At 58.6% G+C, this 27,032-nt stretch overlaps 1 protein-coding gene across 4 annotated transcripts; it reads right to left on the reverse strand.

Moving 5' to 3' along the window:
- Positions 1-1,881: 1,881 nt before the first annotated feature.
- PARVG (parvin gamma) lies at positions 1,882-26,212 on the reverse strand. Of its 4 annotated transcripts, none has more exons than XR_014845290.1 (13): positions 26,125-26,212; positions 24,298-24,392; positions 22,917-22,981; positions 21,535-21,637; positions 20,742-20,882; positions 19,515-19,630; positions 16,369-18,090; positions 14,750-16,270; positions 12,473-12,531; positions 12,172-12,240; positions 9,964-10,065; positions 2,695-2,767; positions 1,882-2,207 (listed from the first exon to the last, which is right to left on the reverse strand). XR_014845290.1 is itself a non-coding variant. In XM_021091069.2 (13 exons), exons 3-13 carry the CDS (start codon positions 23,436-23,438, stop codon positions 2,098-2,100), a joined length of 1,374 nt encoding a protein of 457 aa, XP_020946728.2. In that variant the 5' UTR covers positions 23,439-24,137; positions 24,298-24,392; positions 26,125-26,212; the 3' UTR covers positions 1,882-2,097.
- Between the last annotated feature and the right edge of the window lie 820 nt (positions 26,213-27,032).

Genomic DNA, 27,032 nt, shown 5'->3' on the forward strand with positions numbered 1-27,032 from the left:
TTGTGTCTTATTTCCTTCACTTAGCGTCATGCTCCTGACAGCATCCATGCTGGGGTTTTTTTCATTGAAATAGAGCTGGTTTACGATGCTGTGTTACTCTCTGCTATACAGCAAAGTGATTCAGTTGCGTGTGTGTGTGTGTGTGTTATTTTTCATATTCCATGCTGCTTTGGATCAAACCCTCTCCTGTCTGTCCCTAAGCAGAACCCCACTGTGTGGACACGCTCTGATGTGTGCCCGCCTTTGCCCGCCACGGACGGTTGGAGTCGTCCCGGTCTTTGGGTTTTGTGAATAGTATTGCTATTCATGTCTCAGTCTTCGTACAGACATATGTTCTCATTTTTCTTGGATAAATACCTAGCAGTTAAATGGCTGGGTTGTACGGCAAGCGTATACACTGCTTTGCAAGAAATGGCCAGACTGTTTTCCAAAGGAAATGTACCATTTTGCATCCCTGCCAAAAATGTATGAGATTCTAATTGCTCCACATCCTTGTCAACCCTTGTTATTGTCAGTCTTTTCACTGTAGCCATGCATGGAGGCATAGAGTCGGATCTCCTTGTGGTCTTAATATTATGTCCCTAATAACTAAGGTCTTGAGAATCTGAGTTACTCAGCTCCAGCGGCTGTCATAAAAGGCCACAGACAGTGGCTTTTAAAAGCAAATATTTATTTTTCACAGTTCCGGCATCTGAGAATTCCAGGATGACGGTGCTGGATGATGTGGTTCCTGGTGGGGGCTCTCCTCCTGGTTTGCAGGCGGCCACCTTCTGGCTGTGTCCTCTCGTGGGGAAAGAGGTTCTGACCTGTCTCTCTCTTCTGATAAGGATGCTAATCCCATCACAGGGGCCCCACCCTCATGGCCTCGTCTACACCTAACTAATTCCTGTGAATCAAGAGGTAAGGGGAGCAGGTGGATGAGGGAGCGTGGAGGGAAGAGGAGACCGCTTGAGACCACCCCACACTCAGACTCCAACCCCAAGGGTTCCTGATGTCACTCCTCGTAAGACATCCTCCAAGCTCCTCCAGCTGGTCCGGCAAAGATGGCCTGGCCCCGGCCAGCCGGCTGTCCCAAAGCCCCCTCCCCAATCCGGGGCTGTCAAAGTGTACGGTCCCCAGACCTGGTGGGCTCTGCCCTCCTCAGGGTTTGTTGGGGGGCTTGGAGCTTTAAGAGCAGGGGAGGAGCCCAGCACCAGCCAGGGGGGTGCCTGCCCCAGCCCGCCCCTGCTGGCCCTCCCCTGCCAGCCCTCCCCCCTGCCACCCTGCCTCCTCCAGGCTGGTGGCCGTCAGAGGTCAGCTCCTGGAACAGTCCTGTTCAGTCTTTCTCCAGGGTCTTTTTCTAGGAGAGATGAACCCAGCAAGTGGCAGTTCTCCCTGGAGGGAGCGATGCGGCAGCTCCCTGGGGACAGACTGGGAGACAAGAGTGACCGCTCATCAACCACAAAAATGCCTTCTCTGTGATTTCTGGGCAACACTCAGCCGTAGGTACGAGCCTGGGCCTCGCTTTTCTGGCAAGTAACGGATTCAACTTTCCTGAGAGGCACAGGGGCCTGGTTTGGGAGCCACGTGGGGATCCTGCCCCTGGAGGGTGACGCTGGGACCCATCACCCTACGTGGGAAGCAGGTGGGCCTCTGCCATCAGCCCTGACACCTGCTCCGGAGCCAGACCCTCAGCCCCCGTGAAGGGCAGCATGTCAGGGCTTCCAGCTACCCCGGAAGAGGCCTCGGAGGCCCTGGGCACCTCCCATGCCCGCCCCATGGGGAGGGGGGGCTGCATGCAGGCTCAGCTCATACTCAGGCATCCTCCCGGGACACCAGCTGCCCCCCCAACCCCCCACCCCAGAAATACATTTGTTAAAATAAACTGAACAAGGCCAGAGGTTGGCTCTGAACAAATCCACGCCTAGTGGGTTCAAAGATATTCAGACGGATGGAAGTAGGAGATGGGGGGCGGGGGCTCTGCGCAGGCGCACCACAAATCCTCAGGAAGAATAGGAGGCCCCGGGGCTGGCTGCACAGGGCGAGGCGGGGGATCCCTCTGCAGCCCTGGGCCCTCCAGCTGGGTCTCTGAGAGGCAGCTTTGGGGGACACTGAGGGTTAATTTGGGGATCCCCTGGGCACTCCGTCCGCGCTTTCTTTCAGCTTGTGCTTGCAAAACAGGCTGTAGAGGACCCGCAGCGTGCTCTTGGCGTCCTTGTTCACAATGTCTGCGGGCAGGGGGAGAGCCGGGCAGCCGTCAGGCCCAGACGGGGGTGACCAACCATCTGGGTTCACCCAGGACTGATGGGTTGCCTGGGACAAGGGACCTCAGGGCTGAAGCCGGACAATCCCTGGCAAACTGGACAGCTGGTCAAGCCAGACCTGAGTCCCAGGGCCCTTCAGGTGGCCCTGCCGGCAGCCCCCACCCCCCATCCAGTCCTTCCTGTACCGGCCTGTGGAGCCCCCAAAGCTGCACCTCCTCCAGGTCTGAGCGCTCTGGACAGCGCCCCCCGCCGGACTTTGGTTCCCATGCCCTCTCCCCAGGATCGTCCCCCACGCTGCAGGCCTGGTGCCCCCTCATAGAAGAGCTCAGCAAACGCTCATTGCCCAGCCGTGCCAGGCAAGAGGCTGCACCAACCCAGCTGTCCGCCTGCCCTGTGCCCCACTCTGTGTATCTCACCCGGGGCCAGCTGCCCACGTGGGCCCCACACTCACCTTCGGGGCTGACAGGGTATTTGAGGAGGCCTTCGTCCTTCAGCAGCTCCAGGGCCAGGGTGACATTGTGCAGCTGTGACAACAAGACCCCCATCAGGTGTCAACAGTTGGAGGCAGCCCCACCCAGCAGCTGTCATGCATCAGGGAGGCCACCTCTTGTGGGAAAGGCGGTCTCCCAGGAAGGCACCCAGCAGAGATCAGGGAGGGCTTCCTGGCGGAGGTGACATCGGGGATGAGTCCTGCCAGGTGAGGGGACTTTGCCAGGGAAAGGAGCATGGGTTCATCCCGACTTTCCCATGCAGCCCCCAAACCCGTGTGCAGCACAGACTCCCTCAGAAGCAGCTGAGTTCCCCCGGGGAAAACATAGAGGAGGAAACGGAGGGTCAGAGTGGCCATGGGGGTGATCTGAACTCACAAGACAGAAAGTGCTAGAACCAGAGTTCCCGTTGTGGCGCAGTGGTTAACGAATCCGACTAGGAACCATGAGGTTGTGGGTTCGGTCCCTGCCCTTGCTCAGTGGGTTAACGATCCGGCGTTGCCGTGAGCTGTGGTGTAGGTTGCAGACGCGGCTCGGATCCCGCGTTGCTGTGGCTCTGGCGTAGGCCGGTGGCTACAGCTCCGATTCAACCCCTAGCCTGGGAACCTCCATATGCCGCGGGAGCGGCCCAAGAAATAGCAACAACAACAACAACAACAAAAAGACAAAAGACAAAAAAAAAAAAAAAAAAAAAAAAAAAAGAAAGTGCTAGAACCAGCTCTGCGCCACTCTGAAGCCTGCAAAGCCGGCTGGGGGCTGGAGGAGCCGCCCTGCCTGGTGCCTGCCCTTCCTGCCACCCCTCTGCCCAGGCTGGTGTGAGACACTGCTTCCCGCACTACCAAGAGTTCCCGGGCCGGAGTCAGGCCCACGTGGGTTCAGATCCGGAATCGGGCTCTGCGTAACCTCGAACAAGTCCCGTAGCACCTCTGGGCCTCCACTTGCAAAGCGGAGGGACCCTGGTGGGGGGGCCTCAGGGAGCCCATCAGCCCCCGGCTCAGGGCAGACCCTCTGTTGGTGAAGTCCTGCCTTTTCACGGCGAGTTTCCCTGGAAAGACCCTGCCCTTCTCCCTGGGGCAGCAGCCGAGTGTGGGAGAAACAGGGTGTGGGAGGGACAGTCGAAAGCTGGCTGAGTCCCCAAGTCCCTGTGACCTTAAGCAGGTCCTTCCTTCAATGGTCTCAGGCACCCACGGGTCCTCCATGCCAGCTGGACGTCCCAGACTTGGAGGACAGCTGTGCCGGTCCCACTCCCTCCCCATCCGTGGGCCATCCCAGCCCCAAAGCCCGCTTCGAACAGGATGGACCGTTCCCATGGCAACCTGGCCAGGGGCCTAGAGGCTCGATGGGCACAGCATCAGATGGGCAAGGCCCATCCGAGGAAGCCAGCCCTGTCTAGGCTGCCTCTGGTCAGGGCAGCTCTGGGCTGGAGGTCGGCACACCAGCCCCCAACAGGTCCCAAGTCACAGGTCAAACAAGGCACACCTCCTGCCTGGACCTCTGTCCCCTCATCTGTACAAGGAGAAAAGCGCATCTTCCAGATGCCTCTCCACGCTGCTGTGAAGGTCAAAAGTGATGGTGGACACAGAACTGAAACCACAGGCAAGACTGAAAGTGGAATAACGAGCCTGAGCAGGAGCCTGGCCTGGACCAGGGCCTCCCTGCAAATGCCCGCTGACCAGGCTCCTACAAGGGCTGGGAGGGGAGAGGTGTGGGAGACCCGGGGGACCCCAGAAAGAACTCTCTCTCAGGGGAAAGGGGGTGGGTCCGCATCCTGCTCCAAGGACACAGGGCAAGGTCAGGGCAAGCAGCCTGGCCCATCCCCAGGGACTCCTGCTGCACCCGGGGCTCAGTCCTCCATGGCAGCTGGCTCACCGATGGCCATGCAGGGATCACAGGAGCCCAGAAGGCAGAGTGAGCAGGGGCCTCCAGTCCGCTGGAAGGACTGGAGCATCAGATGGACAGAGCAGCCGAACTGGGTCCAGGATGCAAGAGAGAGAGCGTGGCAGAGGCTAGGTCACCAGCCCAGCAGGGCTGTCCCCTCTGGAACCCATCAAGAGGAAGGAACCAAGGCTGTCACAGAGTGCCAACGCTCCCAAACAGGTGGGACACGGCTCTGGGGGTGTCCAGACTGGATGGAAGGAAACTGGAGCAACTGGGTCAGACCTCCACCGCACGTCGGGTCCCAAGTCTCCCCCCGGACTGGGACTTTCTGGAAAATGAGGGTTGCAACGGTTGCTATTGATCTCATTCTCATCACCAACACTATTCACAGGATTCATGGAAGGAAAAGTGAGACCAAGACGCAGAGGCGGGGCTCTCCCACCTGGCAGCCCTGCCTTTGACGGACTCTCTCTCTAAGCCGGCTTCTCCCAGAGCGGGGTCCAGGGCACAGAAGGGAGAAGTCTGTGGCCAAACGGCTTTGGGAAACATTGGCTTCAACAAAGTCACATGGAAATCCTCCGCTGCAGGACTTTTCAGAGCCTTGAATACGTCATTGGCGTATCATGAGCCTTCAAGAGTCTGCATGTTTTCCAAGTGATTTGACCACAGAACTCACTTGTCACAGGGCGCCTCATGGGACCAGTGTTTTGGAAACACTGTTTATCTACTTAGTTAAAAAATATTTATTGTGTCTCTACTCTGTGCTGGCCATGCAACCGGAGCCGAACCAGAACCACCGCCTGCCCTGGTGGAGTCTGCAGGTTGCTGCCATCGACCGTGGGACAGGGATCGCGCTGGCTTCGGTGGGTCACGCTCCTCACGATGCACGGTCTGACCAGGAGCAGCCGCCCCAGGCTGCGGACCGATCCCACCACACTGCACACAAAGCGTCACTTTTCTTCTGCACAGAGTTTGAGATGAAAGTAGAACGACCACGTTTCGAGGAGCTGAGAGAAGGTTACGACCCAGAAGGATGCATTCAGATCGTCCTGGGGAGAAGTAATTGCATGTGGGGAGAAGCCAGATTCCTGCCCCTGGTGTTTTCATTTCTGCCGAGCAAATGATCGCCTCTCTCCTCCGTGCCTGCTTCTCTTGGAAGGTCTGATAACGAGAAATTCAATTTCCAGAGGCTGCTTGGCCAAGATAACAATTCCTCGGGTGCCCCAGCTTCCGAAAAGGCTGTCGTTCCCGCCTCTTCAGCTAATGACCTCGTCAGCACATTTATTACACGTTCCTGCAGCGGGGAGTTCCAACGATATGCCAGAAAAAAATGCATTCTTGGGGTCTGAGCTGCGAGGCTTGGCTTCTCCCCCCGTGTGGAAGGTGCCTCATCTTCAGAAGCTGGTTCTGAAATCGGTGGAGGCGGCAAGCCGGCTGAGCGCAGGGGCCGTAGGTGTCAGGACGTTCATCCCGGGCTTATAACTGGGGTTTGGAGGTGGACAAAACACGGGGCACAGGACTTGATGCCCCAGGAAGCCCCAACAAAGAGGGGACCCAGTGCCACTCTGGGTCCCACTGCTGTTCAGGGTCCCACCGCTGTTCTGGGTCCTGGTCCTGAGCCCCTCACCCCAGGGGGCTCCTTGGCCTGCATGTGATCCTCTGGCCCCATCTTCTCACCCCACTGCTCACGCATCAGGGTCCTGCCTTCTGGATGGAGGGGCAGCACCACAGTCTCAGCCTCGATGTGACCCACCTAAGCCCTTGCACTGTCCCGGCAACTCCGAGCAAGCCTCCCTTGTGGCCTCCAGAGGGCTCGCCCCCGCCCCCCTCCAGGAAGGAGAAGGGAGGCAGCTTTGGCTTTGGAGACAAACCAGCCTGGATGCAAGTCTGACTGTGACCCCAACGGGCTGTGCACCCTTGACCAGCTCACTGTCCCTCTCTGAACTCAATTTCCTCAGAGAGAAACGGGGATGGGAACGGTTCCCAGTCAGAGGCCCCACTCCAGGAGGAGTGGGCAAGTCCATCCGCAGTGTCCTTGGAGAGCCCCCCGCTGGCCCCACGCTGCCTCCTCTCTGCATCGCCCACCGCCAGACTCTCCAGCCTCCGCACCAAGGCCGCGGGGCCCAGTCTGGCCAACAGGGTGAGGAGGGAGTGACGACACGCCAGGTCTGAGCCTGCGCCTTGTGTGCCTTTCTTGGCCCCTGTGTCCCCTATGTGGCTGTGAGAAAACCAGGCCGGGCTTGCTGCTGATCCCAGGAGCAGGATGGGAGGCGTATGGCAGAGCTGAACCACCGGAGGGGCCCAGCCCAACCCAGGTGAGTGATGGAGCCCAGCCAAGCCCAGAGCTTCCACAGCCTGCAGATCCGTGAGGACCAACCATTGCAGTCCTAAGTGAAGTTGTTGGGGTGGTTGTTACACAGCACTCTCATGGCGACAGCTGACTAATGCAGGGCCTGCCTTCTGTTTCTGCTACCACCAGAGCTATGAACAGTGCACTGCTCCAGCGGGCTCTTCCTCTTCCTTGGGAATTTGAGCCCCGCATCAGTCTTCAAGTCGAGAGCACCCCTGCCTCCTGGGAAGGTGGAAATGACACTCGCAGAGATCGCATCTTCCTGCCACAGGGAAGGACCCGGCTGAGGGTCGGAAGGCTGGTCCTGGTGTCAGACCGGCCACCGAGCAGCTGGGCAGCCCTGGGCACATCCCAAGGCCTCTGGGGCCTCCGTTTCTCCCTCCCCGCCCCCCTCACAGGGGTGGGGAGTGGCAGAGAAGTGGGGTGGAGGGCCAGCTGAGGCTAGACGCAGGTAAGAGAACGTGAGCAGAGCCGTGGCTCAGGGGCCTCTGGGATGCCCAGGAGCTCAGAGGGGACCGCCTGGCTCAGTGGGTTGGCGCAAAGCAGGAGGCAGGCTGAGTGGAGAGAATGGTGTGGGAAAGACCTGGAGATGCCAGAGGCCCAGACCGTGAGGACCGCAGGTGGGCAGGGAGGATGTGGCCAGGAGTCAGTGAGGCTGGCGGGGCTGGCCTGGAGTGGCAGGAAACCTAGGAGGTGAGGCTTGCAGCTGGAAGCAGGGCCAGGCAGGGCTGTGGATCTGTGGGGGGCCAGGCAGAGACCAAGCCCAGAATGGGGCCAGGGTCATGGGTGTGAAGTCTTGCACCCTCCAGGCAGGCCATGAGATCTGAACCAGCCCCAGGACCATGGGCACATCAAAGGGGACAGAAATCTTTGAAATGCCCCCCAGGGCTGGCACCGGGCATGGGCACCAAGGCTGCCTGCCTGGTGTTCTCTCTGCAGAGAGACAAAGGGATGGCCTCCAGCCCTGGCTGCCTCTGAGCCAGAGGACCTCGGGGTGGACAGAGAGAAGCTGCCCACCTGGGGTCCTGGGCGGGTCCAAGGGACCAGGGACCACATGCCTCTGGGTACTTCTACTGCATGATGCTCCAAACTCTTTCTTATTATTTGTGTGGCCTGGAGGGCGGGCAGGGCAGGAACGGTGAGCCCATTTTAGAGACAAGAAGCCTGAGGTGCAGGCAGTGAGTTGGGCTGGAGCAGGCCCAGAGCCCCGGCCTCTCCTTCCACTGCCACGTCTGCCTGGAGACGGAACCAAGTGACCAGGTGAGTCCTGGCCCCGTGGGCCTCAGCAAGTCATGAGAATCCCTTCCGCTCACTGGCAGGTATCCTGCACTTCAGGGTCATTCCCGGCAGGGGAACAGACTGTGCAAAAGCCCAGAGGCAGGAGAGCACGACAACCTTGAGGAACTTCAGAGGCTCCCCGTGTGGGGCCTAGGGGCAGGGAGGGGTGAGGCCAGGGAGGAGAGGAGGGAAGCGGGCTCCCGCAGGGTCCCAGAGGCTGTGAGCGGTCCGACCTGACGCCTTGTGCCTTCCACCAGCATCATCGGTCTCTCCATCACCCTTCCCCAGCTCGGCGCAGGCCCTCCTGCCTAGATGAATGCTCCATGTGGGAACTCCTGACTCCCATGAGGCCGGAACACCCGAGCCTTTGCTGATGCTGCTCCCTCCCCTGAGGGCGTCCTCCCCAGTTAACTCTGCAAACCACGCCGCAGTCAACTTCACGCGCTGCCTCTCATGCGAGACCTCTCCTGACTCCTGCAGATCCTGCTAAGCATGCTCCCTTTCAGGTCCTTCATTGGCCCAACCACCATGAACCAACGTACTTCATCATGGCCCAGGAAGACCATCCATCACTGAGAGTACCGTGGGTGTAGACTGAGGGGTCCTCAAAAGCAGAAGCTGTGTGGGACTTTATGGTCCTTGTGGACACAAGAAGGACCTCAGAAAATGAGGGATCGGGTACATGGGGGAATGGGTGAGTGGGCAGGTAGATGGATGGATGAGCGTGTCGACAGATGGATACATGATGGATGGATGGAGGGATGGATGGATGGATGGATATACAGATGGATGGATGCAGGCAGGCATGCATGCGTGGATGAATGGATGGGTGGATGGATGGGCAGGCAGGTAGTTGGATGGATGGATGGATGGATGGGCGGGCAGGTGGATGGATGGATGGATGGGTGGATGGGTGGATGGATGGGCGGGCAGGTAGATGGATGGATGGGTGGATGGATGGATGGATGGGCGGGCAGGTAGATGGATGGATGGATGGATGGGTGGATGGGCGGGCAGGTGGATGGATGGATGGATGGATGGGTGGATGGGCGGGCAGGTAGATGGATGGATGGATGGATGGGTGGATGGGCGGGCAGGTAGATGGATGGATGGATGGATGGGTGGATGGGTGGATGGATGGGCGGGCAGGTAGATGGATGGATGGGTGGATGGATGGATGGATGGGCGGGCAGGTAGATGGATGGATGGATGGATGGGTGGATGGGTGGATGGATGGGCGGGCAGGTAGATGGATGGATGGGTGGATGGATGGATGGATGGGCGGGCAGGTAGATGGATGGATGGATGGATGGGTGGATGGGTGGATGGATGGGCGGGCAGGTAGATGGATGGATGGGTGGATGGATGGATGGGCGGGCAGGTGGATGGATGGATGGATGGATGAGCGGGCAGGTGGATGGATGGATGGATGGGTGGATGGGTGGATGGGCAGGTAGATGGATGAATAACCAGGCAGGTGAATGAGTGGATGAATTGGATGGATGGGTGAAAGCGCAACCCAGTGGACAGACCTGAGGGTCAAAGGTGAGACTGGTGGATGGATGGCAGACATACGGACAACCAACCAACCAACCAACCAAGTTTCCTCCATCCTCCACTTCACCTGGAGGTGAAGTACAGCGAATAAGTAGCGACTGGTCGTGCCAGTTCCCTGCATCTGTCTGTTCAGAGGCAGGCCGGCAAGGAAAGCCTTTGGAAAACTTACCATTTCCGCAGGAGAGTTGGGAGTGAGGTAGAATTCCTTCAGGTGCAGGAAGAAGCCCTCCAGCTGTCCAATCAGCAGCAGCAGGATGACTCCATCTGCGAACTACAAGGGAGGGACCTGGAGGCGGAGAGCCAGGGGCATCCCACTCTGCCTTCTACAAGCTGTGTGGCCCTCGGAGAGTCACACAGCCTCTCTGAGCCCCTGGTTCGTTTCTGAGAAATGGGGGTGACCTCCCCAACCTTGCGGTGTTGTTGGAAGCAGCGGCAGATCTAAAGCCATCCTCGGCGGCCTAATAGCACCGAGCACGTGCTCAATAAAACGGGCTATTTGCACATTTTCCGTGAAAGAGCCTCAAATCGTTTTTTAAATCACGTGCTGTTCCACGAGCTACAGAAGCACAGGAGAAAACAGCATTCAGTGTAAAATAACTCCGTCAGGAAAAGGCGGAGAACAGCACGCCTGGGTCCTTTGCCGGCTGCCACGTTCATGCTTGTCTGTTCCGCCTGCGTGTTCAGAGATGACACTGTCAACCCAGCACCAGCACCGCCTATGCTAATATAACCCTATTCGATCTCTTCAAAGACACAGAACATCGGCTTGGGTATTGGAGGAATAACCACCGCTCAAAGTCTTCAATGGCACTGCCTCCTCTTAGATCTGTTCCATGTTATTAGTTTGGCCTGAAATCGTTCCTGCTGAGAGTCCCTGGTGACACCACCCAAATGTCAGGGACCGCAATATCCCCCTTTATCCCACCGACTCCAAATGCCACCCTTGCCTGTGCCGTAATTCTCCAAATGCCATCATTTTACCAAGGGAACGATAAAGAGGAAACAGGCAGAATGTAAACCCAAGGACTCATGCTGCTGATACCCACACAAAATACAGTAAAACCACAAACGCATCGTTCGTGGTGTGTCCACAGGGTGCCAGGTGATACCTGCAACCCCCAGAGGCTCATCGCCTCATTCGTTACTCACACTTCCGCAAGGCTGGTCTCTTTGTACCCATTTTAAAAGAAGAGGAGCCGAGGTTCAGAGAAGACCACACAGCCAAGGCAGAGGAGCTGGCCTCAGAGCCTGGGGGCCAGCAGGTGCCCATCTGGCTTCAGCGTCCGCTAACTCCACTCTGCCCTATCACCACACCACAGCACACAGAGACGTCTCATGTGGCCGCTGCGTGAGATGACGAGGAAGCTCAAACTCTGGCCTCAGCGGCCTGAGTTCAAATCCCAGGTCCACCACTTAATCACTGTGTGGCCTCAGACAAGTTAATTAACCTCTCTGGGCTTTCATGGCCTCATCTATAAAAGAGCACAGTATCAGTTCCCACCTAAGGAGGTTGTTGGGAGGATCTGGTGAGTGGCTGTTGGCAGAGCACTTTGCTCAGGGCCAAGTACAGAGTGAACTTTATCAGTTTCAGCTCCAGGCCCAGGGGCACAGTGACCCCATTCCTCACTGGCTAATGTCAGGCTGTGCCTGAAATGTTGGCTGCTCTGGCTAAGCTCACCGTAAGCCATTTGGTAACCAGATCTGACCTCGCCACCTGCCCCCGGCCATGCGGTGTGAGCAGAAGCCGGGTAACCTAACACCTCCACCGCCACGTCCAGTTAATGCACCCGGGGTCCAGAAGGCTCGATCCCCTGAAGGCCTTGGGCTGGCCAGCTTCTCAGCCTCTCTGCTCCCCACTGTGTTGAGGGAAACCACAGGCATAGCATCCTGGTGAAGGGCCACAGCCCACCGTGGGAGGCTGTTCTCGCGAGATTCTGTTCCTGCCCCAGGACCGTTCAGTGTAAGTCAGCTGCCGTGGGCTGAGCACCTCTGGGGGGGCTGCAGACACAGGGCTGCCTTGGCACCTACAACCCTGCCTGGCACACAGCACAGCCTAATAAACACGGAGCGAGCGCAATTAGGGAAACCTCTAGGGCTTTGCATCTTGGGAGCAGATAGCCTGAGAGTCACTTTGCAAAAAGAGCTGAGAGATGGTTATCGCCCAATGAAAAGTAACAACAGCATAGACGAACCTCGAGGTCCCCACCCCCTGGGGCCCCCTCCCCCGTGCCCCTAATGGGCGATGCTGCCCACCGGCAGCACCCCCGATGGAGAGGAGACCCCAGGGCTCTGAGAGGGGACACACCCCAGGCCACACGGACTGGGCCGCTTTCCCCCCAGTCCTTCGCTGCCCCGGACCCCACAGCTGAGTCCCTACCTGGGTGTCCAGATTCTGCACAGACAGGCCCAGGCGGTCCAGGTTCTGGTTGACGAAGTTCATGATGGCCTACCCGGGGGGAAACGAGGGCACCCGGCCCCCAGCAGGGGTTTGCGACCTTCTCACGTGGGCTCACAGAAAACCCCCACATCGCCCACCCGTGGCGCCCACTCCGCGCGCAGCAGGTGCAGAGCGAGGGCCCGGCTTCTTCCGCTTTGCCCCGCCCCCACCCCCAACGCAAGGCAGGCGGGCAGTGGGTGGGCTGGTGGGAGTTGTGCTTGGAGCTTTGATCCCCTCTTACCTCTTTCACAGCATTCACTTTCTCCGGAGCCAGCTTAAATAATTCATCAAAGACATCCTCTGCAGGCAGAGCCAATAAACCCTTCATTACGATGCTATTATCTTTGTGCCTAACGGGGACTTTTCTCCACCAAAGTTTTTCAGAATAACCAGCCTGGAGGGAGCTGCAGTTTTAGCTCTAGGTTCTTGAATTAAAGAGCAGGCCTGGGTCTGTGTCACTGCTCCTCTGGCTGTGTGGCCCCAAGGGAACCGCCTCCCCTCTCTGTGCCTTGGCTTCCTCACCTGCAAAGTATGGCTGATACCTACGAGGTGGGATTGTTGCAAAAATCTAATTTGGGAGAAGATAACATACTTGTCATGGTGGCCGTGCACACAGTAGGACTGAAATAACGGTCAAACTTTCTGCCCCGGATGCCACCATCCCGTCCTCTGGGAACTTGCCCCACCTGCTCCCAATTCCATGTTCCACCCATAAGACCACTGGGGCTGCAGTAGGTGGCTGAGCAGGGACCAGCGCCGGGCTGACTCCTGGCCCATAGGTCTCCTCCCCAGTGTTTGAGGATGGGCAGAATCAGAGCATCAGCCTTCCCAGAGTGTCTGAACCTACAGCACACCAAAGGCCAGCACCTCAGCAGCTGAGCCATGGCCATGGAAGCATCTTAGCAACCCAGGCCCCTGGTCCAGCCTCAGACTCAGGCCCTTTACCCACAAGCTGCATCCTTGCTCTTTGTCGTTGACACACCTCCCCCAGGGAAGACTGGTCCTCAGGTCCTGAACACCCAACTGGGTGGGAGAATTTAACCTTGGGATTCTGCCACTTGGCAGCTGTGTGACTCTGGGCAAGTCACTCCACCTCTCTGTGCCTCAACTGTGTCATTAGTAAAGGGGGAAAATTGACACCAGGTAGCATCAAGAATGTTAAAATTCTCTATTTACTGGTAAACACGGTGGAAACACCACAGTCTATCTCAGACGTCTTGGTCTGTGGCCAATGAAATTATGTCCCTGAAAGAGCCAGGAATTGAGAGGCAGATGTGCACTCCGATGACTCAGGCCAGGACGGGATGGACATGCTAGAAATGGTTTTAAGGGGGTCCTGTTCTGAGTCCCTGCCCCTTATTGTGTGACCCAGCCTCAAGGGGCGCCCTAACAAACACCGCTCCTGGGCGACCCCCGGGTCCTCGGGCTGCTTCTCCAGACATCCGACCGGCCTCCCTTGCACCGCCCCTCTCCTTCCTTACCCCACTCGGCCCTTCTCAGCCCCTGTTCTCAGAAGCCCCTTCCCAGTCCTTATTTCCACCTGCAGGTGAGATGTCTTTGTAGACCCCCTGCCCACACAGCCCTGCGTCCTAAGCGGCAGAAAAATAATGCTAGGATGGATGGATGGACAGATGATAAATGGATGGGTTGTTGGATGGATGGATGGACAGATGGATAAATAGATGGATGAATGGATTGGTTGGTGTAAGGATGGATGCATCTGATGGATGGATGGGGAGGCGGATAGACAATGAATGGATGGGTTGTTGGATGGATGAATAGATGGATGGATGAAGGGATAAATGGATGATGAAAGGATGGATTTTGGATGGATTGGTATAAGGACGGGTGGGTGGATGGATGGATGGGTGGATGGGTGGATGGATGGATGGATGGATTGGTGTAAGGTTGGATGGATGGATGATGGATGGGTTGGTGTAAGCACGAGCGGATGGATGAATTACCAGCTGGCCAGGCAGACTGAAAAAGGAATGAATAAATGAAAGAACGAATGGCTGGCTCAGACAGTCTCCTGGTGAAGAGCTCTGTCACAAAAGCAGCAGCCAATTCAGTGATCCATCACTCTTAAGCACGTACTCTGTGCTAAGCACATTCACAAAGTATCTTTTACCCTACCACCAGCCTAAGAGGTGGGTGCCATTATTAAGCCCATTTTACAGATGGGGAAACGGAGACACAGACATGGCTAGCAAGTGGGGGGATTCATGTTTGAACCCAGGTTGCCTGACTCCAGAGCCCACACTCTGAACAACTCCATAGTTGCCTCCGATGGAAATTATTAATCTCTCTACCCTATGAGCCGTGTCATGAGAAGGAACAGCCAGATCGCTGGACAGACAGAGAGACAGAAGGAGGGACAAAGTGACCAGAGGCTTGAGATACACAGAGCAGGACAAGGAACTGTGAGCACCCCCAGCAAGCCACCCTTTATCATTACACGCCCGTCTCAACACGTATCCAATAGAAAAAGTTTTCCCTCCATTATTAAAATACTCACTCGAAGCTTGGTCCGTGTCTGTGCTAAAGGGAAAATTAGAGGGGGAAAAGCAAACACGTGGTTAAAAACAAATCTTCGGGAGTTCCCACTGTGGCTCAGTGGGTTAAGAACCTGACTAATATCCATGAAGATGTGGGTTTGATGCCTGGCCTCGCTCAGTGGGTTAAGGATCTGGCATTGCCACAGGCTGCCCCTCAGACCTGGCATTGCTGTGGCTGTGGTGTAGGCTGGCAGCTACAGCTCCAACTCCATCCCCAGCCTGGGAACTTCCATAGGCTGCGGGTGAGACCCTAAAAAGAAATCAATCAATCAATCAATCTTCAGACCTATCGTCGCTTCATGGGACAAGGCTCGGCAGTGGCAAGGCTGGCAAAGAACCCAGAGGGCAGCTCTGTAAGCAGGCAGGGCCCTGGTGGAACGCAAAGGGCCGGAGAGGGCCCTACTCTCTCCTTGAGGCTCCCATGACCAGAAACATCTGCCTCGTGTCCTTTGTGTGGTTGCTGTTTTCGTTGGGGGGGCATGTTACACACAATTAAAATGCACAAGTCCTAATTTCAAAAATTGTCCATGTTGACACCTGCACACGCCTGTGCAGTCGCCACACCCAGCAAGGCACAGAACTTCCCAGCACGCCCAGGGGCGCGCCCATCCCTGACACCCCCATTTGTCTGGCCGTCCATTAGTTGTCTCTTTCACTCTATGAAGCAAAATCAGACAGTATGTACTCTCTTTTTTTTTGGCTTTTTAGGGCGCACCTGCGGCATACGGAAGTTCCAAGACTAGGGGTCAAAATGGAGCTGCATCTGCCACCTACACCACAGCCACAGCAACGTGGGATCCGAGCTGCCTCTGCCTCCTACACCACAGCTCGTGGCAACACCAGATCCTTAACATACTGTGCGAGGCCAGGGATCGAACCCGCATCCTCACTGGGTTCAGTACCGCTGAGCCACAAAGGGAGCTCCCAGATACTACATACTCTTTAATGTCTGGCTTCTTTCACGCTTTTTTTATCATTTTTGAAAGGATTTCCTTTGGCTTTGTTGTTCAGTTTTCCGCCCCAGCCCTACCCCCACCCCCTAGAAGCAAGGTTCCAGGCCCCAAGGAGGCCCAGCTCTCCCTGGAGAGCCAGGCAGCCCCTCCGACCCTGGCGCTCGCAGGGAGATGGGCCGCGTGGTGGGGAGACGGTGCGTGAGACAGAGTCCCCGGGTCCAGCATAAAGGCAGCCGCCGGGAGGGGCAGGTGTCCCCGTGCTGCCCATGACACAAGCCAAGAGCCGGAGGTGGGTTTCCAAGCTTCTAGGGGCCTGAGGAGGGTGATTTAAGGCTGTGAAGGGGGCAGGGATGGGGTGGACGTGAACGTGCCCCGCACGGTGCCTCTCAAGCTCCCCAAACTCATTCTCAGCACTCGAAGCTTCAGCCTCAGCGGGGCCGGTGCAGAGTCGCTCAGCGGCTGGGTGGCTGGGAGGTCACTTAAGCTTCACCGAGTGGGAAGGGAACAAGGCTTCTTCCCGGCGTGTCCCTGAGAAGGGGAAACGGGCCAGCGAGTGCACAGGACCCGCTGGCAGGAGAAACCAGCAGGGGTCTGCTTCCTCCTGCCCTTGGCCACGCTGGGCTCACCTGGTGGGGCCTCAGCCATTGCGTGTCATCAACCTGCGGTGGGTTGAGCCCTTCCCACCATCCCATTCCCAGTGGATGCCGCAGGGTCCTCAGGGCTGGGGGGATACAGGAGGGGGAACAGGCATCCTATGCTCATCTCTAACCGGCACAACAGCCCCAACAGAGAGTAAAGAAGCTCAGAGAGGGGCAGTGACTTCCCCAAGGGCACACAGCTCACACACGGCAGATCCCGGATTCCAGCCCAGGAAGGGCTGGCTGCCCAGCCTGCAAGCGGAGGTGAACCGAACTGGCCTTGGTGAGGATAAAAAGGGTCAAAGGAGCTAAATCAGCCCCGTACCCTGTGCACAGTAGGTCTTCAGTCATGTTAGACAAGAAAGGGGAATCCTCAACATTCCTGCAAGGAGCTCCCTCTCAGACCAACCCAGAAAGACCTTTGGAGGAGACAGGGGTGGGCCGCCCAGTGGGGAAGCGAGGCAGCAGCCAGTGGCGGGATCGGGGGACCTCCTGCCTGGCAGGCAGAGCCGGGGCCCCTCTGTGGCCCTTGCAACTTTGCAAGGACGAGAAACAGTCTGCCGGTACCAAGAGGCTACCATTCATGGGGCAGAGCCTGCATCCCAAACCCAGGGCTTGCCGCAGGGCCAGGCCTCCACTTGGGGAACAGGGGAAGGAGGGGTTAGGGGAGGGGGGCCCAGAAGTGTGAGCCCACAGGTGGCAAGAGGCCAACTGAAGTCACCAAAGGGGAGTCCAGGAATGGAAAATGGCCACGTCTGCCTGGAGAAAGGAAGCAGCTGGGTGTTGGGATCTGGCAGGTCCCTGGCTCATGTATGGTTTCCTTCACCCCCGAGGTGGTACCAAGTTTTGGCCGCAGGCTAGGCGGGCCCCACTCCACTGAGGCCCTCCTAAAGACCCACCCAGCCTAGTGGGAGCCCCTGCTTCTCCCTGGACCCCAGGGCTCTGCAGTTTTCATGTTGCAAAGCAGCCGGGTGTGGGCGGCACTGCTGCCAGGACTGCCCCGGGGGCCTTTCCCTCTGGGAGGCAGGGTGGGGAGCGCATTGACGGAGCCACTTCCGGGGTCCTGCTTGCCCAGACGGTCCGGGAGCTCAGGCCAACAGCTGGCGAAGCTGGGCACTCAAGGATACAGCCTCACCTGTACACAGTAGGTGCTCGCTAAGCACGGGCGGTATGAGTGAGCCCCTCTGCCCCTGCCTCCCGACACTGGGAGGCTGCGGGGTTCTGCGGTCGGGGTGTAGGGTTCAGACCCGTGAGGCCTCTCGCTGCCGTGGATCAGGTGAGGACGCCCAGTAGCAACTGCGCACCGGATGTTAGGGAACCAGCGTGGTGTCAGGGTCTGGAGACCCCAGTTCTGGGTCTCTCCTGGCCCCCAGTGCCTGTGATATGACCTCAGGACTGCGGGCCAGGGCCCCTTCTGACCCCGTCTCTACCTGCTTTGCTGGGCTGTGCAGAAGGCGAAACGAGCTGGCAGAGGCGGGCAAGCTGTGTGAGGGCCAGCGAGCTGGAGGGTCCCTTTGGGCCACGTGTGCTTAGAGGGGCTGGCAGAGTGTGGAGGCCCCTTGCAAGAAGGTCAGGCAGATCTGTCCCTGGCCCCAGGCCATACCCCAGTCCCCAGGTGGCCTGGCCTCTGCCACTGCCCTGGCCCTTCTCTCACCTGCACTCAGTGAGCTGTTCCACTGACTTCTCCGACTTCAGGCCACTCTTGGTGCTCTAGGGAACAAGGAGAGGGTAGAATGGAATAATACTAGAAAATTCTAGGACCCATGCCTGCCAGTAGAGAAGACACGAGTGGCCAAGACAGTCTCAAGGGACCCAGTTTGCTCTGTCTCAGCCCCTCCTCAAGGCGGCCTCCGGGCAGTCCTTTTCACAGTGGCCAGTGTAACCGTCCTGCCCCTGGGCCACGAGCCCCACAAGGGTGGGGACCATGTCTGCCTCGTTCCCCAGGTATCCCCACTGTCCACCCAGTGCCTGGCTCAAAGGGCATCAGTAGACACGCGCTGTCTGAATAATAATGAATGAGTGAGTGGGTCATTGAAAAAATGAATGAGTACATGAATGAACGAATGAATGAGTGCGTGAATGAGTGAGTGGGTGGATGAATGAATGAATGAGCGGATGAACGAATGAATGAGAGGGTGGAGGAATGAATGAGTGGGTGGAGGAATGAATGAGTGGATGGAGGAATGAATGAGTGAGCAGGTGAATGAATGAGTGGGTGGATGGATGAATGAGTGAGCAGGTGAATGAATGAGTGAGCGGGTGAATGAATGAGCGGGTGAATGAATGAGTGAGAGGGTGAATGAATGAGTGAGTGAGCGGGTGAATGAATGAGTGAGTGAGCACGTGAATGAATGAGTGAGCGGGTGAATGAATGAATGCGTGACTACATGGAGGGATGAAGTCACCTCCGCTTTGCCTACTTGTAAGCGAAGCCTAGACCCTGCTTAGCAGAAAATTCATATCAATGGTTTTGAAAAGTGAGAATGAATTGTCCTGAATTGGCTGCACTTGGTGCGTTCTGTCCAGCAGGTCAAAGGGAAGACAGGCTGCTCCCGGGTACCCAGGGGCTGGGGGAGGGGAGACCGGGGATCGGGTGCAGGTGGGCTCTGTTTGTGGTGCTCGGGGTCTGAGAGAGGACGCGGGGACTCCTGTGTCATTAGCTCCTTCTGGAGTCCCACACGTGCTGCAGGGAGAGAACCTCGTGGGCAGAGAAAGCCCCAGAAGGCCCCTGGAACCACTGTCACAGCCCTGAGTCCGGGGCTTAGACCATCACAGTCACAAGGGCAGTGGCCCAGGGGTATGAAGGGTTCAGAAAGGCGTGAACAGGTGGTCACTTATGGCCCAAGTGGCAGGGCGGCCGTCAGCCAGGACCTTCATAACACCCAGGCAGGTGCCATCTGCTGAGTAAGGGGGGCTGGCCGGCCCACAGACCTCCTCGTGGACGCTTGGCATCCCTCGCCCACATCTCCACCCCGGCCTCTCCCTGCCGTCCTGGTGGGATTCGACATTTCTCAGGGCTCCCTGGCACCCACTCCATCTCAGCCCGCTCCGTGCAGCACCCCGATCCAGGGCGCGGGGATGCAGCCCCGAGATGCTGGGCCTGCGGGCAGACGCCTCTGGTGCCCGGCTCCTACCTCCATGGTGATCACTTCCACCTGGACGTTGGCTGGCAGGGGCAGGCTGGGCTGGAAGCGTTTGGCCAGGGCCACGAGGAGATGCAGCGTGGCCAGAAGGTCCTTGTTGAAGATGCCTGGGAGGGGAGAGGGCACGAGGTCAGCCCCCTCTGCAGGCCAAGGAGCTCTGTGTCCAGCCTTCTGGAGAGCAGAGGTCTGGAGATCTACATTTAGAACCTAAAAATAGTCACACTTTGCCCGTTATCCCACTTCTGCAGACACAGCCCAAGGGCACAGTCCATGGCGTGGACAAGGCTTTTCACAGGCAGCGCTCTTTAAACAGCTACATGTCCTGCAGGCGGGCCCTGGCTGAACACGTTTTAGATTTAAGCTGAATGTGACTTAATTCCAGGCCAGGGCTACAAATACCAATAGCTGGATGAAACTTGAAACACACTGGCAAAGGCAGTGGCTGGGGTCCAATAAAAACTGGGTTTGAAAATGCTTGCATCCTCGTCACCCAATCTTTGGCGTGTGTGTGTCTTTTTTTTTTTTTTTTTTTTGGTCTTTTTAGGGCTGTACCCATGGCATAGGGAAGTTCCCAGGCTAGGGGTCAAATCGGAGCTGGGGCTGCAGGTCCCTGTCTACACACCACAGCCACGGCAACACCTGATTGGAGCCGCCACTGCGACCTACACCACAGCCGCAGCAACGCTAGATCCTTAACCCACTGAGCGAGGCCAGGGATCAAACCCACATCCTCATGGTTACGTGTCGGGTTCGCTACCGCAGAGCCCCAATGGGAACTCATTGTCACCCAGACTTGGAGAAGCTACTCAACTCTTTTCAGCCTCAATTTTCCCATCTGGAAAATGGGGAGGAGGTAGAGGTTGGAATGGCAGGAAATTTATAGTAAATGGTTAGCGGGGTGGGGCTTTGCACCCTCCCACTTCTTAGAGCAGGCGATGCAGGTACAACTTAGGTCCACTGATGAAGTGGGACGGTCAGGGCCCACCTGACAAGGTAGATGGTGTGCAGGTGGTCCTTGGCACTTGGTTAGCAATGGCTGCGCTTGTCACCTTGAGCTGGGCTTTGAGGGGTCGTTCCCGCCCCCCCGGCGGGGGTGGGGGACAGAAGCATGCAGGGCTGCTTCTTCTCAGGGTGACTGTCTATGCCTGTGGCCGTGCTTCGGCCCCCTCTCTGCCCCCGCCCTCCCGACTCCAACCCCGGGAGCCGAGGCCCACGCACTTTCCACGCTCCACTTGGCCTGCGACTCCTCCACCTGCAGGCTCTTGTTGGCGGCCTCCAGCACCACCGTGAGCTTGCGCCGCTGGCTGGCCGAGGTCAAGGCAATCTCCTCCACGTTCAGCTTGAGTCCCGCCAGCTTCTCTGGGGGCAGGAGCAGGAGTCAGAGGGAGGGAGAGGAGGGGCAAGGCTGGGGAGGGAGAGGGGACAGCTGGGGCCCCTATGGCAAGACCCACAGCCCTGCCCCTCCACGCAGGGGCCCGCGGACTGCAGGACTGGGCAAACGCCAGGGCTCTTTTTTTCTTTCTTTCTTTTATTGGCCACCCCTCGGTGTAGGGAGTTCCCGGGCGAGGGATCAGATCCAAGCCGCAGTCGCAACCTAGCTATGGCAGCGCCGGATCCTTTAACCCACTGTGCTGGGCCGCCCTCTGATGGGCCACTGCGCACCTCCACCTCGACCACCCTGGGCCCACCCCCAGCGACATGCTCACTCCTGCGGGGCAGTGTGGCCTAGCAATTAAAGCCACGACCCCCAGCTCCCCCGCTTTCTTCATGGCGAGACCTTGGACAAATCACCAGGCTTTCTCAGGACTCAGTTTCCTCATCTGTCAAATGGGGGTAGCGACCGGATGGTGCTGTTCTGAGATGCACCACGCCTGCTCCGTGGCAAGTGCTAGAAGGCCATGCCGGTTGGCACTGCCCTAAAGCCCATAGGCAGAGCCCCAGGCACCAGGCCCCCAGGAGTCGCCCCCCACCCACCCCCGCCCTCCCGGACTCCGGCTCTGAAAGCACTTACGGAACAGGTGGTGCAGAATGAGCCCGTCGAACATGTCTTCCTCCAGGCTACGGACCACGATGTGCTCAGGAAGGAGCTCGGTGTTGATCCACTCCATCAGTGCCTGCCGGGCCCAAGAGACACCTGACCCTGGGCCACGTCTCACCCGGCCCCTCCCTGGGCTAGCTCAGCCTTCCTCCTGCCGGTCAACGCCTACCCATCCTTCAAGGCCAGGTCAAACATCACCTCCTCTGGGAAGCCCACCCTGATCTCCCAGCCTGAGAGAGAGGTCTGCCCTCAGCTCCGGTGGATCTGGGCACTGCCGGCTGGGGTTTGTCCTGTGTAAGGTTTAAGTAAGACATGGCGCTGGTGTCCCACCCCTCCTGCAGACCCCAACAAGGCTGGAGGGCTGTCCCTGGAGGCCAGGCACCCCCTGCTCATCCTCAACATGCTACATGTGCAGAGAAGCAGCGCCCTGTCTCTTTTAAGGAAGCAGTCTGAGCTACATGGGACTTCGTGGCTAGAACCCCAGCTCCTCCGCCCCAGCTCCACACTGACTCTCAGCACCGCCCAGCAGGCTTGAGCTCCAACAACCATCACCTGCTCCATCACCTACCTGGGTGGCTCCTTCCTGCCCTGTCTCTTCTCCACCCTCTCCCCGTCTCCTGCCAGTACCTCCCAACTCACTCTGTGTACCCAAATCCTTAATTCGGGATCAGCTTCTGCAGGAACCCAAACTAAGATGACATGTCAGCCCCTCGCCAGGGTTTCCTCTCTGTCCTGGTGCCTGACAGAGGGAATATGGATGGAGGCATCGAGGGAACGAGAGGGAGGAGGAAAGGGAAGGCAAATAAGCCACGCATCCTCGCTGGGGCACAGGGTCAAAGGGGGTGCAGGCCAGGAGGCCTCCCTGGAGGAGGCAACAGAAAGGCCCCGTAGAGATGAGAGAAGTAGGACAGAGGGAAACGGAGGCCCTAAGCCTATGCCCACCTGGCCAAGAAAAGTACTGTGACCCAGGCGACTGGCACATGTTCCGCCCCCTTGGCCAGCTGTCGGTTGCCTTGGGCGGCTGAGCCAGAGACAGAGCACAAGATATGGGGCCAAGAACCTGGGTCAAACCTCAGCTCTGTCACTGGCCAGACGTGTGTCCCCAACAGATCAGGTCACTCCTCCAAGCCTCACTATCTGTCCCCGGGACGTGGGGGAAAACAGATTCCCTCAACCAAGGCGAGCCTGGCTGGGATCGCGTCGGCGAAGGCACACAGGCAGCGCTCAATAAATGTTCCTCAACGGCTTTCGCAGGGGCCTGCGGGATGACCCCCCCCACGCCCCCCGCAAGCTGAGGTCGGGGAGGGAGGAGGCGGCCAGGCCAAAAAGACTCCGAGGTTCAGAGACGGCCCCACCTTTTGCAATTCTTCGAATCTGGGATCCTTCCGGGAGGTGGGGGGCAGGTACTTCCTCTTCTCTCCTGGAAGCAGAGGTGAGCGTGACGCGTGCGGGGGACCCCGCAGGTCACCCCCAGAGCTGCTCCTCCACCCTCTAGGGGAAACTTGTCCTCCTGCTTCACACACACACGCACACACACACACACACACACACACACACACACTGTGAGCACCAAACATCCAAAGGGGCTTGGGTTCCCAGACACCCCGGGTCCTCTGCACCTCCCCTCCGGAGCCGTGCTGTTCCTGCCTCCCCAGACACCCTTCTTCATTTCCCTTATGACCTGCAGCTCTTCCTGCATATTTATATTTGGGGAGTACCCTAAACTCAAAACCCACGTCTGGTCCATCTGGAGGGCGCCTCAAACAGGGCATCCTGCGTTTCACCCGCCAGCCCCACCATGCGCTTAAGAAGGAGCCACAGCTCAGACAAGCACAGGTTCCCAGGCTCCAGGGAGCCGAGGCCAGGTCCACCCGCATCCATCCGGCTCCCAGCTCTGGGCAGGACACTGAGGCCCCCTGGCTTGTCCTCTGAGCCCTCAGGCCCAGGTCAGCTTCTCCCACAAGTTTTTAACCCACGGAACCCACAGACGTCAGGGCCGAGGGGGGACCCCTGACATCATCTAGTCCCAAAGGACTTGGGGCCATGGGGGAAACTGAGTCACCACGTGGGGGTGGCCTTGCCCGAACCCGCAACGGTATCATCTCTGTGTTCACATGGCCTGGCTGGAGACTTCTAGACACTGAACACCTCCGAGGGTAGCGCTCGGAGGGCTGGGAGCACTCCCCCAGCCCATGGCTTCTGACCCGAGTGGGGGGCGGGCTCTTGACAAATGCTGGGGCGGGGGTGGCAGGGGGTGCACGACTGGCCGTGGCCCTTCCCTGGAGCCGATGCGTTGCCTCTCAGAATCATCCCATGTTCCGGCTCTGCCGCCAGAATTTTAAGGAGCTCTAAACCAGCTCTAAAACAAAAAAGAAATGTTTTTTCCAACCCCAAGCCCTGCCACCCCCATGGCCACTTTCCTTGTGATGCTTTCCAGCTTAAACCGTGTATAAACCGAGAACACCAGTTCATGAGGTCAGCCCTGCGGCTCTGGACCAAGGCACGCACAGCAACGAGTATCTTCATCCACGTCACTCTTAACCCAGAGACTGGGGGTACGAGCGATATGGGGGCAACTGTGGAAGTTTCCAGAAGCAGGGGATCAAGTTTCAAGCAGAAGGTACAGGCAGGGGCTGGCAGAACTGGGTGTCCGGCTGGCAACATGGAAGGCACGGCAGCGCCCGGCACGACCTGCCCGCTGCTACAGACTCCCCCTCCACCCGCCCGGCTCCGCACCTTGTGCCAGTGTTTCTGCCGCCGGTGGGTCCACCTTCCCCGGGGCCTGCAGCAGGTTGTAGAGGGACTCCGGCTCCATCCCTGCCTCGCCAGCCCTGGGGACATTGGGGACAGAGGAGGTCAGCATCAAGTCACCCCAAACTGCTCTGTGCATTGAGGCTTGGGGAGAGGGCGGGAGCTGGCTCTGAGTGGACATGTCACCACGCTGCCTAGGCGAGGGGACAGGGACCCTGGTGAGCAGAGGGTATGGAGACAATCCTTGCTGGACCCTGGTGAGCAGAGGTTATGGAGACAATCCTTGCTGGACCCCTGGGCAGAGAAAGCCAGCAGCTGAGGTCACAGCCTGAGCTAAAGCCTTGGCAGGCGGGTGGGCGCAGTGTGGCCAGCCCACGGCTCCCCTGCAGCACACAGGAAGGCCCACCCTTCCGAGCTTGTGGGGGCTCAGGGGGGCGATCTGGGTGCGCCATGCGGAGCTGGCGTGGGGGCCAGCTCTGGTGAACACACTGACAGGTGCTTCTACAGACCAGGGGCTCCTGCAGGGGCAGGGGTGGGGACAGCAGGCCTGGCCTCTCTGGGTCCCGAGCCCACCTGAGGGGGGAGCTGAGCACAGAGTGATACCGCAGCCTCTGGGTAGTGAACGAGATTTGGCCCTCAGGCTGGGCTCCCAGACAGAGACCTGGCCCTGCCCGGCCCCGGTTCTGAACAAGGTTCTCCACGATGGGGCCTGTCGCCTCGGCCTCTCCTGGTGGTTTGGGGGTCTCTTCACTTCCTGGGAAGGGCTGGCATTCACAGAGCCCACAGGCGCCCTTCCTCGTCCTCGCCCTGGGCAGGGTGCCAGGCTGGTCCCAGGCCCAGGGCCAGGCAGATTCAGAACGTCGCCTTCCTGTTCCCCGGGACTCACTTCCTCTCCTGCTGGCGACAGCCCTGCCCCCACACTTTCTCTCCTGCCCCCAGGGCTTCCCCAGCGCCTCCATCCCATCAGACCTTTGGGGCATGGGCCTCACGCAGCAGCAGCTGGCTCTGGTCCACAGGGGCGGGGCCTGGCTAGAGCAGCAGGACCCAGGGCTGGGGTGAGACAGGCTTTGGAAGGGGCTGCAGCCACCCCTGTACCTGGCAGCCAGCCTGATGACACTGGGACTCCATCCTGCCCTGAATTGTGGGAGGGGAGAGGACCCAGCCCCGGGCAGACTCCATGCCCTGAATTCCCAAGCCTCCTTTGGACAGGGTTCCATTTAAGGGAGAAGAAAGACCTCTGCCCGGGAGTCAGGAAACTGGGTTCCAGGCTGGCTTCTCCTCGTCTGGCTGTATGACTTTGGGCAAACACTCTTCCCTCTCTGGTCCTGATGCTTCTTTAGAAAGAGGGGCTGAATTCATCGCTCTCCAATGGCAGCCGAGTGGATGCAGACCTGGGAGCTGCCTCTGGCCATCAGCAGCCTGGGGCAGTCCCTGCCCTGAGCTGGGCCTCAGTTTTTTCATCTGAAGACTGGGCAGCCTTTCTACCCAACACATCAGATGAAGCTCAGAGGGGATGATGGGGCTTAAGGGAAACGTCTCCCGGCCACATGAGAGGCGGGACAGTGCCCTTTGGCCTGCCTGGGCCTCAGGGGCGGGAGGGCCACCGCCTCTAAGCAAGGGAGGCAGAGGAATGGGGCGCAGGGTCTGCTCTGCCCGGAGCCCTCCCTGCGCGGCCTCAGCCAAGACTGTGCTCTCTGGCCTCCTTTTCTCTGGCCTCCTTTCCCCGAGGCCCCTCGGAGCCCCCTCTCTGGGAGCCCAGGGCACCAAGCATGACAACCGGCCTGGCACAAAGCCCCAGAGCCGAGGACTCACCTGGCTGCTTCGCCCACACCAGGAAATGAAGGCCACGGATCTCGAATGGTGGTCCGAGGTTCCAAACCAAAGCAGGTTCCGGGTTCCCAGGTCGCCGGGGGCCCCAGGGGCCGGCGAGAGGCGGGGGTGAGCGGCTCACTTCCTCTGGGGCCTGTGGCTGCTGCAGGCCCGCTGGGCCACGTCTGCAGGGAGCTTCCTCCTGGCGGGGCTGCTGGGCCAGAGGCTCTGAAACTGATGCCACCGCAGCCCCACCGGAAAAAAGCTCAGTCCCGGGGCGCCAACAGCTCAGCCGCACCTCCGGGCTCCCCAGACGCCTTGCAGGCAACTCAACGTTCATAGTTCTTCTTTCTCGGAGTTCCCATTATGGCTTAGCACAAAAGGACCCAGCTAGTGTCCTTGAGGATGTGGGTTCAATCCCTGGCCTCACTCAGTGGGTTAAGGATCCGACGTGGCTGTGAGCTGTGGTGTAGGTCACAGATGTGGCTCTGATCCCAGGTTGCTGTGGCTGTGGCGTAGGCCAGCAGCTGTGGCTCTGATTTAACCCCTAGCCTGGGAACCTCCATATGCTGCAGGTGCGTCCCTAAAAAGCAAAACAAAGCAAATTTCTTCTTTTTCTCCCCCCTCCCCTCCTGAATCACAAACCAAGCCAGTCCCTGAGGCCAGAGCTGGGGAGCCCCCCGTTCCATCATCAGCAGACTCAGCTCTGCCTCCACGTTGTCTCTCTAGCTCCTTGCACCCCTGCCTCAGCCCAGCCTGGCCAGGCCCCGCTTCCTCTCGCCTGGACCACAAGGGAGCCTCCTGGCTGGACCCGCTCTGCCTGCTTCTCTCATGCCCCACCTCCTGCCCTGAGCTCTTCTCCACAAATACCCAGAGGACGCACTTCACATCTCAGCACACCAAAATGCACC

Source organism: Sus scrofa, chromosome 5 (assembly GCF_054392235.1).
Source record: "Sus scrofa isolate SSC_HxYL_T2T_F1_AM1 chromosome 5, Sscrofa_HxYL_maternal_Yorkshire_Landrace_v2.0, whole genome shotgun sequence".
Lineage (NCBI taxonomy): Eukaryota > Metazoa > Chordata > Mammalia > Artiodactyla > Suidae > Sus > Sus scrofa.

Coding starts and splice junctions, on each gene's coding strand:
- PARVG (XM_021091069.2), bottom strand. CDS start 23,438: ATGCGGGTGGACCTGGCCTCGGCTCCCTGGAGCCTGGGAACCTGTGCT. Junction 21,638..22,916: donor GATTCGAAGAATTGCAAAAG/GTGGGGCCGTCT, acceptor TGGGCCCGGCAG/GCACTGATGGAGTGGATCAA. Junction 12,532..14,749: donor AGACACGGACCAAGCTTCGA/GTGAGTATTTTA, acceptor CTCTGCCTGCAG/AGGATGTCTTTGATGAATTA.